The 13143-nt window shown below is 57.7% G+C and overlaps 3 protein-coding genes across 3 annotated transcripts; 1 reads left to right on the top strand and 2 right to left on the bottom strand.

The window, feature by feature from the left end:
* Nucleotides 1-1071: 1071 nt before the first annotated feature.
* On the top strand, nucleotides 1072-2682 carry EX895_001578 (uncharacterized protein; the record flags this gene model as incomplete). Its single annotated transcript, XM_029882177.1, has 1 exon — nucleotides 1072-2682. One exon carries the CDS (start codon nucleotides 1072-1074, stop codon nucleotides 2680-2682), a length of 1611 nt encoding a protein of 536 aa, XP_029741032.1.
* A 273-nt stretch (nucleotides 2683-2955) lies between these two features.
* EX895_001579 (uncharacterized protein) lies at nucleotides 2956-10467 on the bottom strand (the record flags this gene model as incomplete). The annotated part of the gene is made up of 1 exon (XM_029882178.1): nucleotides 2956-10467. The coding sequence occupies one exon, from the start codon at nucleotides 10465-10467 to the stop codon at nucleotides 2956-2958; it is 7512 nt and encodes a 2503-aa protein (XP_029741033.1).
* Nucleotides 10468-11119: 652 nt separating this feature from the next.
* Nucleotides 11120-12571, bottom strand: EX895_001580 (uncharacterized protein; the record flags this gene model as incomplete). The annotated part of the gene is made up of 1 exon (XM_029882179.1): nucleotides 11120-12571. The coding sequence occupies one exon, from the start codon at nucleotides 12569-12571 to the stop codon at nucleotides 11120-11122; it is 1452 nt and encodes a 483-aa protein (XP_029741034.1).
* Nucleotides 12572-13143: the final 572 nt, after the last annotated feature.

Genomic DNA, 13143 nt, shown 5'->3' on the forward strand with positions numbered 1-13143 from the left:
AAATCCTTTCCCGGCAGTGGTGTGACAGCTTCAAGCAAAGGCAGTCGAATCGCGTTCCAACTAGACTAATGCTGCTGTTGTTGCTGTGGTTGCTGCTGCTTGTGTAATCTCTCCGTCTCTGCCAGGACTCGTCAGACGTCACACTTTCTTTCATTCTTCTCGCGAGACAGTCAGTCAGTCTCGGCTCGGTGTGGAGCCAAAAAAGAAAGAGGGGCAGCGCAGAGCTCAACCTAATCCTCCATCGCGCTAAACACACACCAAGATGGCGCGATGAATTTACGGGTTCAAGCTGCTGCTCGTTTACGCGTCACGCGAAGGACGTAGCAAGATAGCGAATGTTGTTAGACCCCGCGATGACACAGTTGTGTTTTCCGCCAAAATTTCGTCGAAAGCTCTCTCTGGTTTGGCTGCTGGGAATGCCAACAAACTCTTGAAAAAGCATCTCGCCTGTCGAAAAGCGCTCAATGTTGGCTGCTGTTTCAGATGCTATCCATAAGCAGAGCGGCCACGGCCTGTCACCATGTGTACGCCAGTCAGCTTTGACCCTCGTCACCCAGTCCCCGAACAGCGTTAGCCCTCTCCGCTATCTTCTGTGCATCGATGCTGAGGAGCTTGACTTTTGGTTTAGGTCGCACTGTCGGACGCACATTGTTGGCCGTTGTTGCCAACGCTCGGACCCTCGACAGACATCTAGCGAGCCGGCCTGTGTCAATGCTAGTGCTTCGCTAGCAAACAGCCAGGACCCTCGGGGGCCCCGCTTACCACACGCTCGACCTGCATACGCTTTCAGGATGTAGTCGAAACGCTTCAGCTTGGTGCAAGGCAGTCTCCTGCACTCACCTCGCGAACCGCTGGCATTCCGTCAGCTACAAAGTGCAGAGGGCGGGGCGTATCTGGTTGGGGGAGGCGATCTATAACTACTCCATGCATCCAAGCCTTTGAGACTTCTCCTCGCTCTTCTTTCTTCCCTTCTCTCCGCCCTCATCACTTGATTCCCCACCAAGGCTTTCTATCACACTCGATCAGGCGTTCCTTTCTGCAACAGGGCCCACCTTTTCGCAACTGAAGAACATGTCCTTTATCAGCACTCCCAGCCTGGATGCCCTCGTACCGCCCCTCTCCCTTCTCCGCGCCATCCAACCGAACAATATGATCTTCATCCACCGCGGTCAAACCAGAGTCGAGCTCGCCAACGCCCTCTCTTCCATCGTCAACACCCCGATCCCCAATTCTTGCCGAATCTGGCTGCTCGCAAGTGAAGTCGAAGTGATTCTCACCTTTGTCGTCTGCTCCATTATGCTCTACAAAAAGAAGGCTCTCGGCAAGCTGTGGATCTTTACCAGACGCGTTTCCCGCGGCGGAACGTTCTATGTCGCCAATGCTGTCTTCGTACTCACGCTGGGGGTTTCGTGCTATCTCGTGGCATGGGATACGTTTGCTGTGGTGATCGCTGGCTTCAGTTTCGCCCATAAATCGGTATTGGAATGGTTGTGGGTGATACCGTTGCCTTGGCTGCCGTTGGTGATTGGTGCATACGTAAGCATCCATGGGTTTGCCGTGGGGTGCAGTCCGAGATCTTCCCTGTCCAGGATCAATCCGAACAACGCGGCTTCTCGCAGCAAGTGGTACTACGTCGGTATTCCCAAGAGCGCTGCTGTTGTTAATGCTGTGCTGATCGTGCCATGTGTCGTGTTTACTGGCAGCACGATCGCTCTGGTGGGCATATCCGGTTACACGTACTACCGTGCCAAGCACTCTGCTCAACACATGCTCCCGCCGGATCTGTTGGAGTTTATTGCAAAGAGCGCTTCAGGAAAGCCTATCCCGCTGGCGGATAGCCACGTGTTGGCATCCGACGAGCTCGTCTGGCTCGCACGCACAGTGGCTGCCAACTACATGCAAGTGGTCCGATACGTCTGTCTCAACCTCGCTGTATTTGCCGCCAGTGCGTTTGGGCTCCTTATACCATGCTTCGTCTATGGCATCCCCAACATCATCAGCCTCGTCGACCACACGTGTTCTCGCTACGCCGAGCCGCTGCCAGCCACGTGCACGAGCTCCTTGCGCAAGATGTGGTTCCTCATCTCCACCGGTAGGCCCAGGTCGCACCATTCTTCAGTTTTGATCAACCACGAAACGTGGAAGATGACTATCTTGGCCATCGGATACATTTCGATCCTCATCGTCTGCGTTCCCGCATATGCTTGGCTCCCTGTCTACATTGTTGGTGATATCTTCCCCCATCGGATGCTCTCTGGAGACCTCGGTCCGCCCATTTACCACGCTGCGCTTTCGGTGAGCGTCATCTCGCTTGTCTCGTGTACGTTTGTTGCCTTGTTTTGCACGGTCGCTACGCTCGATCCGCTCTTTCGTGCAGCGATTGGGCTCAACATCATCCGGATGCAAATCCCGATCGATATCCAGGTCGAGTTTCATAGGAGCGAGCACAGAGAGCATGAAAGCGCGTCGTCTACTTCTGCTGGCGGATTCCTGACCTCCAAGGGCAAGGTATATGATGGTAGAGCCAAGATTCCTACAATCACGGTCAAGCAGTCGATGAGTAGTGTCGGCACCGCGGTGGACAGGTCGCCTGCTAGTGCCAAGTTTCCGGACGAACCGGAAGGTCCTGACGTCATCACCTCGACGTTCGATATCGAGGCGGGCCGTCCGCCGCGCGACTAGCTATGACAAACGCTTTGCGGCTGTCAATACATGTTCTTCCTCCTCGTCTCCATGTTCAAAGTTGCAATCAACTACACGCTCTTTTTCGCAATTGTTCACGCTCCGGCGCTCTGTTGTTGTCGGTCACTGCTCCTTTGCGTGCCAGCGTTCCCGTGTCAATCTTGTGTCCTGCCAGTCGCGCTTTTCAAACGGAATCACTCGACACGGTCTCGGTTTTCTGTCTCCTGTGAACGTTGCCCAATTAATACCTCGTTGACAGCCGAGGAAAGCAGATCACTCGTCCTCGTCCTCATCATCCGAAATGAGAGCCGCCTTCGCGTTGCCACGTCGACTTTTCGCTGGCGTCGACTTCTCCTGCAGCATTTCAAAGTCGTCCTCGTCTTCCTCTTCGCTGTCCACCTGTTTACGAGGCTTCTTCTGCTGCCTCTTTGCCTTCCTACCCGAAGTCTTCTCTTCCTCTTCCGCGTCGCGTTTGCGCTTAGCCTTACCGGAACCTCCGCCAACATCCTGCAGCACAAGAGGCCCCTTCAAGGCATTCGAAAACTCGGCATCAAGCTCTTCCACCACGAGCGTCGACTTGATCGTCTCGCCGTTGGCCGCCGTCACGAGTCCGGCATCTGCACTGACCCCTTTGTCGCTCTTCTCCATATCTTCCTTCGAAAGCATCTTTAAGCGCTCCCGCTTCTCCAACACCTCCTGGTCGATCGTCTCCATACTGATCAGCCTCCACACAAACACCTTTTTCACCTGGCCGTACCTCACGCATCGGCCGATCGCCTGCGTCATAGTGGCATCGTACTGCTGCTGCTCCTGCTTCAGCAACGGACCCACAAAGATCACGTGGTTGGCCACGGTCAGGTTCGAACCCGCCGCAGATTCGTCGTCCACATTGAGCAGCAGCACGCGGGCACCTGACTCCTCCTGGTACGCCTCCAACAGGTCTGAGCGGCGTTTGGCGGTCCCCGTCAGCTGGACGAACGAGATGCCGTAGGCAGAGAGCGCTTCGGCGACGGTGGCGGTGAGCGTTTCAAACTGACAGAACACCAGTGCGCGTTCGGTCGAGGGGATCCGGCGCAACAGCGCACATAGCAGGGCGAGCTTGGTACCGTAGCGTGTAGCTTTGCCGTCGTCTTCCGCGCCCAACGATGAAGCGTGCACGATCGATGTTGGTTTGGCGAGCGCCGCACAGCCTTCGGTAGGACATTTGCCGATGTATGCTTCGCGCAGCACACATTCGTTGCAGCCACTGTGTCCGCACGTCGAGCTGATGCTGACATCGCTCAGCGCCAAAGGTTTGCCCTGGTGCTTGCACTTGTTCGCGGGGCAAATAACTTTGACGCGCACGCCCTCGAGATGCGCCCGCTGGCAGTCGCGGATCATCGTAAAGAAGCGAAGCGCATTGACTCGACCCACCAGCTCATTACGCAGACGCGTGAGCTGGTGCACCAGCGCGCGCAAATGATACTCTTCAGCCCACGCTGCCGCTTTCGGGTCCACTTTGGCCCTTTTGCCGCCGTCGTCATCGCCAGCTCCACCGCCCTTGTCAGCAGCAGCGCGCTCCTTGGCCCTCCGCTTAAGCGCAGCTTGCAACACGCCAGATTTCGAGAAGTGCGCCCTGGCAGCTGCACGAGTGACGCTCGTCATTGTACAATCAGCTTGATCCAAGATCTCGCGCACCATCTGCTTCGACTCGGAGTCGCCCCAGGCTGCATTGTGTGCGTTACGCACATAGTCTGCGAACGCCTGTCGGGTTTCGTCGCGATAGCCAAAGTGGTGCAGCACCAGCAGGTGCTGTTCGAGTGCGATAGGAAGTTCGCGTTCCAGCTGCTCGCGGCAGTCGGCGAGCTGCCTGCGTCGTTCGCGCACAATGTACTCGCAGGCCTTGATGGCGTTGTTGACGCCTTCCATCGCATCGAGATCGACACCGGCAAAGTCGTCGTAAACTGAGGCACGTTTGAGAAGCGCCTCTTCGGGTGAAGCAGAGCTACCCAGCGTGTCGATGAGCCGCTGGTCGCGGTGGCTCATCTCGAGCTGTGGATCGCACTGCTTGCGGTTCACTTCCTTTGCCTTTTTCGACTTGTTCTTGCTGCCGCCATCCGAAGCCGAATCCAGATCGTCGTCGTTGATGAAATCCTCGCCTGCTTTGGTCTGGGCGGCCGTGATCTTCGCCTTAGCCTTAGGACGCGCTTTGAAGACTTTGCGTTGATGACGAAGGTCGAGATTCTCGATTGCGTGCGCGAGTTCGAGATAGAGCGCCGACTCGGAGGCCGGTAGACGGATGGGCTTGATAAGTTGCTGGCTGGGCAATTCACCGATCTCGGGTTCGTTGCTACGCACAAAGCGATCGAGGAACCGCTGCGCAACCTCCTGGCGTCTGTGATGCCAGGCTGGGGAATGCATCTCGCGGAAGTTGTTGAATTTTTCCGCAGCGGTGCGCATCTTTTCTCTCGCCTTTCGCACCGAGTCCTTGGTCGTGTCGGCATCGTCGTCAACGCCGAGGTGCACGTTGAGGAACACAGCAATGCTTTTTACATCGGCAAAGTCGGCGGTAGGCGGCGTACCGGAAAGGATCCATTTCGAGCGTGCCTGCAAACTGGTCACGCCAGCGAGGGTGCGGTCCATCGTCTCGCCAATGTAGTGAAACTCGTCGACGATGACGCGGTTCCACATAAACATCTCGAGAGGCGGACATGTCATATTGTGCCAGTCGCGTTGCACGACAGACGACGAAAGCCCCCACGGATCGGGATCTTTCTTGTTGGACGACTGCAGCTCTTTGGGTAGCGCCTTGCTGTTGTTGCCCTTCTTGGCTGCTGCCTTGAGCTCCTTGTCGTCGTCGTCGTCGTCGTCGTCGTCACTCTTGCCGTCGGCGGCGTTGGCGTCCACGTACGCTTTACCCTTCAGGCGGCTCCTCGCCTTGTGCGTGGTCAGGTGCGAGTCGTCGAAATCGACCTTGTCCTTGATCGAGCGCAAAAGCTGACGAATGCCGCCGTTGCCGTCCTCCTTGCTGCCGGTCAGCTCGCGAACACGCTTCTTGAGCGCCTCGAGCGACTTTTTGAGTGCAGCATTGAAGAACCGACCAGCGCGGTTGGGCAGCGGATTGGAGGCGGCGATCGAGGCCAACGTCTCCCAGTACGCATCCGACTTGTACACGGTCACAGACATAATCAGGATGTCGCTGTTGAGCACAGCACGCACGGTGAGCTTGTTGAGCTCGGCCTTGGACGTGATGACACGGACCGTGAGCTTGTTGCCGCAGAATTTGCGGACCTCCTTCTCCCACTGCTTACAAAGATGGCCGGGGACGATGATAAGCGTGGCCGGTGTGGGGATGTAGTTGCCCTCTTCGCCAGCAGGGAGCGCGGGAAGCTCATGGCGGTGAGGCGACGAGGCAATTAGGGCGAGCGAGATGCACGTCTTGCCGTAACCGACCGCATCGGCCAAAACACCTCCGCGCACAGTGACGGGTCGCACCGCCCGACCCTCTGCACGCCAGCCCAATGGAGACAGCAGGCCTTCCGAGATTTCCTCCTCGTAGAAAGGTTGCACGTCGGCCTGCTCCTGCTCGAGCATCCACGTGAGCGATCGTTTCTGCTCACGTCGAAGCTGCAGAGCGAAAAGGCCCGGCGTCGGTGCTTCGGGATCTTGTCGGTTGCTGCGCAGCGCGTAGCGAGGCAGCTTGAACATGTCGATCGAGCGATCGAGTTTGGTGAGACGCCACGAAAGCTCTACCGCCCCGGCGTTCTTGGAAGGCGGCAGTCGAGATACAGCACGGTGCATCAGAGTGGCGGCATTGAGCCCGAAGCGGACCTGGGCGACATCGTCCTTGAGACGCAGCTGCACCACGAACGGCGAGGGGCGGTTCTTGAGTGCCTGCTCGTACGATCCGGCCTGCATCGTGTTCTCGACAGGAATGACGGGTTTGCCTGGCACCGCCAGCCACTGGATGTCGGGTTCCGAAGGCGCGCATCTGGCACAGTTGGCGGTAGCGCAGGAGAAAGGATCGTGTTTGGCCGTCATCCAGTCGTCGAGCGCGGTAATGTCGGGGAGTCGCTCGACGAGCCAAGCGAGGTGGCTGAAGGTGGTGTTGGTCTTGTGCAGCAGATCGACTTTGCCCCAAACACCATCCGCGGGCCAGATGCGATCCATTCCTCGCCCTAGCACAGGGGCCTCGCACGTCAGCACGGCGACAGACGATGTGCAGTCCTCCTTTCGGAGGTCAAGATCGTACGTCTGCGTCGGAACGGCCATCTTGCCGTCTACACCGGAACCAGCGCGCACAGAGAAAGGCTCGACCTTGCGCCAAGCACCAGAGATGGTCATCTTGACCTTTTCGTCCACTTGCTCCTTGCCCGGCACAGCCAGCGTCGGTCGCCAACCAGGCTCGAGCTGGGCCACCGAGACACGCTCGAGCGGGTACGGCCAACGCGAAGTGTCGGTGGAAAAGACGAAACGGTCGGCAGACTGATCCTGGAATCGGTCCGTGTCGATGAAGAGAAAGAGGCGACGGTGGTTGGCAGAGTCTCGGTCACCCCGACGGACGTGAAGAGCGCCGCAGGCCGTGCCGCACTGTTCGAGGAGGTCGTAAGCGCCATTGATGTCGGCATCGAGCAAATCGCGCACGTCCTCGGAGACGGTGACATGCATCTCTGAGTATCGAAGCTTGTCCGCCGACTGGCCGCCGAGACCCATGGCGCTCTGCCAGGTTGGCACCTGTTGGCCCTTGCTGCGAATCGAGACGGATGTCACCTTGGTTGTGGGCAAGCACAGCTGCCAATGTCCGTGGAGCAAGTCGACGTTCTCGGCTTTGGAATCGAGGGGCATGCGTGCGACGGGCTGGACGAGCAGCTTGCGGAGAGGGCTGCCGGCAGGTTCGTCTACCGAGGGATCAACGAAAATGCGCCAATGGGGCTCGACGGGGTCGAGAAGAAGATCCAGTCGCGCGCCTGGCGCGGCATACTGGACTTGCCAGACCTTCTGGCGCAGCAGTGTCTGGAAGCGAAACTCAGCGGACCCAAGCACCTGGACGACACGCTTGCACCAGCGTTTGGCGAGTGAGTCGCTCTCGAACGGCAGGTTCTTCATGAGCGACGTGACAAGCTCGGCGGTCAGTCCTTGCGCCTCGAGACGCATAGGCAGAGCGGCTTTCAGCAGCGGAGCAAAGTCGTCTGGGGAAGAGCGGATCAAGGAATCAGGGACAAACTTGTGGACGGGACGACCTTTGCACGTCTCACAGGCGGTGTGATCGCACTCGGCACATCGGTAGACGGCGACCTCGACGACGCGACTTCGGCCTTCACAATTGCACAGCTGGGCACTGTTGATGGCGGCACTGAGAAGCTCGGGCATCGAGACGGTCTTACTGGTAGTGAGATCCAGCGGCTGCGGAGCGAGGAGGTCGTCGTGCGCAATCTCGCTCTTGTCCTGGTCGACCACCTTTTCGACCACATTGCTGACAGCGTTTTGTTCGCTCTTCTTGTCCGACACCTTTTTCCTCTTGATGCCGTCCTCGCGTAGATCGTCCATACCGACAAGAAGCGCCGCGAGAACGCAGGCACCCACCACGGTGGAGCTCATGGCGTTCCCCGCGAGATCTTGAAGCTGATCATCGGTCTCGCGAGTGAGAAGCAGTTCGTCCAGCGGGAGACCTTGGAGCGAGAGCGCCTCGAGACCGATGAGCGGGCCACCCCGGGAGGTCAGGAAAGGAATACCTGACGGCGTAAGACAGGGAGCGATCCCTGGCCGAGAAGCAGCGACGTTGCGGTCGACGTTCTGCGACAGCTCCCAAATCTTCGACTTGTAGATAGGGTCCTGTCCCAGGGCAGCGAAGCGGAGCGTGGTGATGTCGAGCAAATCGGTGACGCGTTCTGGTTGACGAACGGCCCACTCGTTCCAGCCGTCGTGTGACATCTTGCACGTTCCTCCCTCCTCCCATGCAGTGAGGGGACGCGTCTTGCCGAGCTCCTCCTCGTCTCGCGCTCGCTCGTGTCGACTCTGACATTTCGACCAGTCGATGGTTGACCTGCCTTTGCTCAAGCCTTCTCCATGCGCAAACTGACGACGGACGCGCTGAATACGCGGGTCGTCGGTGGGCAGAAGAAAAGCGTCGAGAGGCGAGGAGGCGGGTCGCATGAGGACGTTGGTGATGAGCTCCCAGTTTTGGGGCAGCGAGTTCTTGTTGTTCCTGCAGGCGAGTAAGTATCCTCTCTGACGCGTGTGCGGGATGTAGTAATTCTTGGTGTCAAAAGTATTGCTGAAGCCGACGTCGTAGCCTGCCTCGGCGACGATGGTCTCTGCGACACCGACCCAGGGCGCGTTTTTGACATTCTCGAGGATGACCAAGGTGGGCTGGTGGCGCATGACCCACTCGAGCATGCCGCGGAAGGTACGTCCACTCTCTCCGCCGTCATTGAGGCCCTTTTTGCTGTTGTTGAGATGCGAGTAGTCGACGCACGAGGTTCCTGCAATGAGAATGTCGACATCGCCGGGAACGTCGACGAGCGCGCCGTAGGCGGTGTGTGCCCTTTTGCCGCCCAGCTCGGTGACATCACGGAAAAGGATGGGAGGCGAAAAGTTGCGCTCGATGTAGGCTTGCTTGAAAGGCTCGATCTCGCAGGAAAAGACGTGCTCAATCTTGATGCGGATGCCGTGCTTTTCGTGAATGGCTCGGCACATGAGTTCGAGGGCCAGGAGCGGCGACTCGGTACCGGAGCACATGGTCGCTACGCGAAGAGGACGGTCCTTGAGGGTCTTGGCGAGTTCGAGGATGGCGGGCGCGCGATCGATCATGTCACGGAAGATGTCCGCAAGATCATGGATAGGTGGATACGAGTTGGACTCGGCCTTTTGCTTGACTTGTAGACGCATCTCGGCGATCTCTGCTGGTGAGGGCACGAAGGGCATCTTTCGGAAAGGTTGCTTCTGCGCAAACTTGGACTTCCAGCCCTTGCCGCTGGAGAAGGAAGGCACCGAGGCACCTGTGCGACCCTTTGCAGCAGCAACAGCACCTCCTCTCGAACGCGGCTTTTGATCGTCGTTGTCGTCATCATCGTCGAGAAAGTCGTCCTCCTGATAGAGATTCTCGTAGGACCGCTTGTTCTTGCTGCCAGGCGACTTGAAGAGCGAAAACAGCTTCGTGGAAGCGTATGCGGGTGGACCAGAGGATCGAAGCGAGCGCTGTGAAGAGGATTTGGGCAGGTTCGAGATGGTCCTTAGTGGAGCCACGTCAATTTTGCCGCCCACGAAGACAAAGGGGTCGGAGCCGAAGAGGTAGCCGGCGTGGGCTGCATCGACATCCGCTGGTGTTTCGGGCACGCTGGTGGAGGGAGTGGCGGAGCGAGTCTCGCCCGTAATGCACACAGAAGAGGCGCTATCTCTGTCGTGGTCATCGTCATCATCATCATCGTCTGCTGCATTGGCGTGCTTGTGAGGTTGAAAGTCTTCGTCACTGTCAGAGACAGGCCTACGACGACGTCTACCTCGTCCTCGAAAGAGACCATTATCGGAATCCGAGTCCAGGCCCGAGTCGGAGCTGATGTCGGATGAGTCGCTAGCTGGGGTTGGAGTTGGCTTGCGTTGTTTGGCAGGAGACGGCCTCGACGATGCTGAGCCTGTCTTGGCGACGGCAACCGCAGAAGCAGCAACTGAGGGAGAGGATGTCTGTGTCGGGCTTGCCGCCACAGCAGCTCGACGAGTAAAATAGGAAGTGATCCGACCTTGACCGGGTGCATCCACCGCTACCTTTCTCGGTATGTTCCGCTTGGGAGCTGCGTGCGTCTCCGTCATTATTGCAGCCGATCAAGAGAGCTCGAATCGAGCCTTCTCGGGCTGAAAGCCGCAGAACGAGAGCGATGATGGCGTGGGGAACCGGTGGTCGAAGATAATGCTATGCGAACATGGAAATACGAGAGGACACGATATGCTGACGTGCTGATATGAGTGGAATGATGAAGATGCTGGAAAAGTCGGGGAGATGAGTTGATGCAGAGATTGATGATGACGAGAAGAAACAAAAGCAAGGCAACAGAAACCGAATGTCGTCCCACCGCCTGAAACGCAAGACACTTTGTCAAGTGTCTCTCAACAACTCTCAGGGTCTCGCTCGTCTGGGGAAAAAAGGTGTTGGACTGGGCGGGAATTGCTTCGCGCGACGCGTGTATTGAACTGCTTTCAGAAGGAACGAAGAGAGAACAACTCGAATTTCTTGTTTGCGCTCAGCACAGTCTGCACTGGCCAGTTGTGACGGTGGAAGAAATGGATGTGGGGGTTGTGGCACAAGACAACGCAAATGTGACAACGACTGAGTGGCAAGAGAGTGCCACAGTGATTAGAAAGAGAGCTGGTTGCCATCTCGCTCCGATGTCGTTAGTGAGTGCATGGTGCGTGCGTGCAAACCCATCATAGTTCCTGAGATCCAAGCTCAGCTCTGCTGCGGCTCCTAAACAAACCCACCTTCTCCGTCCTCCAGTGCCTGCTTTGCCGCCTGTTCCAAGACTTGCAAATCCCACCGTTCGCCACCAACGCTCTCCTTGGTGACACCATCCTCTTGCTGCATCACTCTTCGGATGCACGCGGCCAACGCCTCCGACTGAGCCTGAGTCGGCAGATGGGCGATCAACGGAGCCAACCAAATTTCGGAGAGACGACACAGGATCACGTCTTCTCCCTCTTCCAGTCGGGAAGCGATCTGATCGAGGCACGTACGCACGCAAGCTTCGCCGGCATCGAGTCGACGCAGCGCGTCGTGGATACACGCTAGGGCGAGCTCCCAGTGTCGGTAGAGCGGGACGGTGAGGGCGCGACGTACGCATCCGATCAGTGTCGACGATACAACGGATTCAAGAGGAGCGCCAGGAGGCGTGGAGGGCAGCGTTGAGGCGGCGAGCGAACGCGAGAGCTTGACGATGGTCCAGCCGGACTCGACAGTGGGATCGCCTTCGTTGGTGCGTTCATCGTAGCTGTATGCGAACAGCAGCTGCAGTAGCAATGCCAAAGCCTCGACGTCGACAGCGTGATCCTCAATCGATGGTTTACTCGAGGCCGTACTTGAAGGAATGCGTGGCTGGAATTGCATCAGGTGCGCGAGCTCGCCGTCGATATCGAGAAAGTTGTCCATGTAGATGCCCTCGTCCCAACGCTGCTCTTCGAACGCTGTCGCCGCCTGCTCGCGCTGTCCTGGCTCGACCGAACCTGGATCCGACACTTCGAGCACGTTGCGTGTATCTGCGCATCCTGCCGGAACCAATGCTCCCTTGAAGGTGCTCTTCCACCCGAATCCCCAGCTAAGCCCTCCAGTGCTCGGCCCCGCCTTGGCCATCTCCGAGGATGCATCTAAACTCATCGCCGCTTCTCCACCGTCGTCGTTCATCGTCGTCAGTCCTTGGCTCTTGAGCGCTTGCTGCAACAACGCTTTCGCCGCCTCGTCCACTGCCGCACTGTTACCCGCCGACAATCCGACGTCGACGCTTCCCGTCCCATCGCCACTCGGTGGCTGGAAGAAGCCTTTCGACTGTTCGGCATCGACGAGCGCTTGCTTGAGCTGGTCCTCCGGTAGCAATTGTGGCTGCACCTGCTCCAATCCTTCGAAGCGCTCGCCTCGATTGATCTTGTTGAGCGTCACTCGGAACGCTGTGCCTCGGCTTTGTGAGCTGCTGATCCGTGAGGTGTCGTCTTGTGCACTGATGCGTAGAGCCTCTGCATCGGAGTCAGGACGCGTCACTGCGCCCGTCAGAACAAGCGGCAAGTAGTATGGGTCGAGGTGGAACCCAAAGATCCGCCCCTCGACGGCGATGTTGGGCATCCCGGCGGCGTTCGACTGACACGATACATCGATATAGACGTGGTCAGCGTCTTGCGACACTTGGAAGTCGGGCACTGTGAACCCGTCCATGTTTGAGGGACCCGTCTCCTCCTCGCAGCAGCTGTGTCGTCGAACGAATGGATGTAGGTAAATGAAGAGAACTTCCACGAGCGACGACTTCTTTTCCTCGTTCCTCCTGCATGAAGATTTTCTGGACCCTTTTGTTTGCCACATTTTCTCAAATTCCTTTTCTTTTTCTCCGGTCATTTCACCGTCCAAAGCAGCTTTCGGGAACCGCCGAAAAGGATAGCCGACGTCCAAAATGCGGTCCTTTCCTTGCCGACGGCTGGCGCAGTCACATGTAGCAACCGCGCGCAGCGCACAGCAGCACATCATCATCTTTCGGGCACTTTGGAGTCATCCGAAGGACTTCCTCTCGACCATCCGGCATTCCAAAAGCGCGTGGCGAGCAGGAATATCTTTCACTCGAGCATCGGCTTCACCGCATGGATCCAAGTATTCGACCGACGATTGTTGTCGGGATCGAGTAACGGCTTGCGAGTGAACCCTTGTGCAGGGGATTCCGAGTCATTGGCTTTGACTCGACCTTTCCACACCTCTGAACTCCCCACTGAGAGGTTAAGGAGCTGCCTACGGATGAC

The sequence above is a fragment of the Sporisorium graminicola genome, chromosome SGRAM_12 (genome assembly GCF_005498985.1).
Source record: "Sporisorium graminicola strain CBS 10092 chromosome SGRAM_12, whole genome shotgun sequence".
In the NCBI taxonomy this organism is placed as follows: Eukaryota; Fungi; Basidiomycota; class Ustilaginomycetes; order Ustilaginales; family Ustilaginaceae; genus Sporisorium; species Sporisorium graminicola.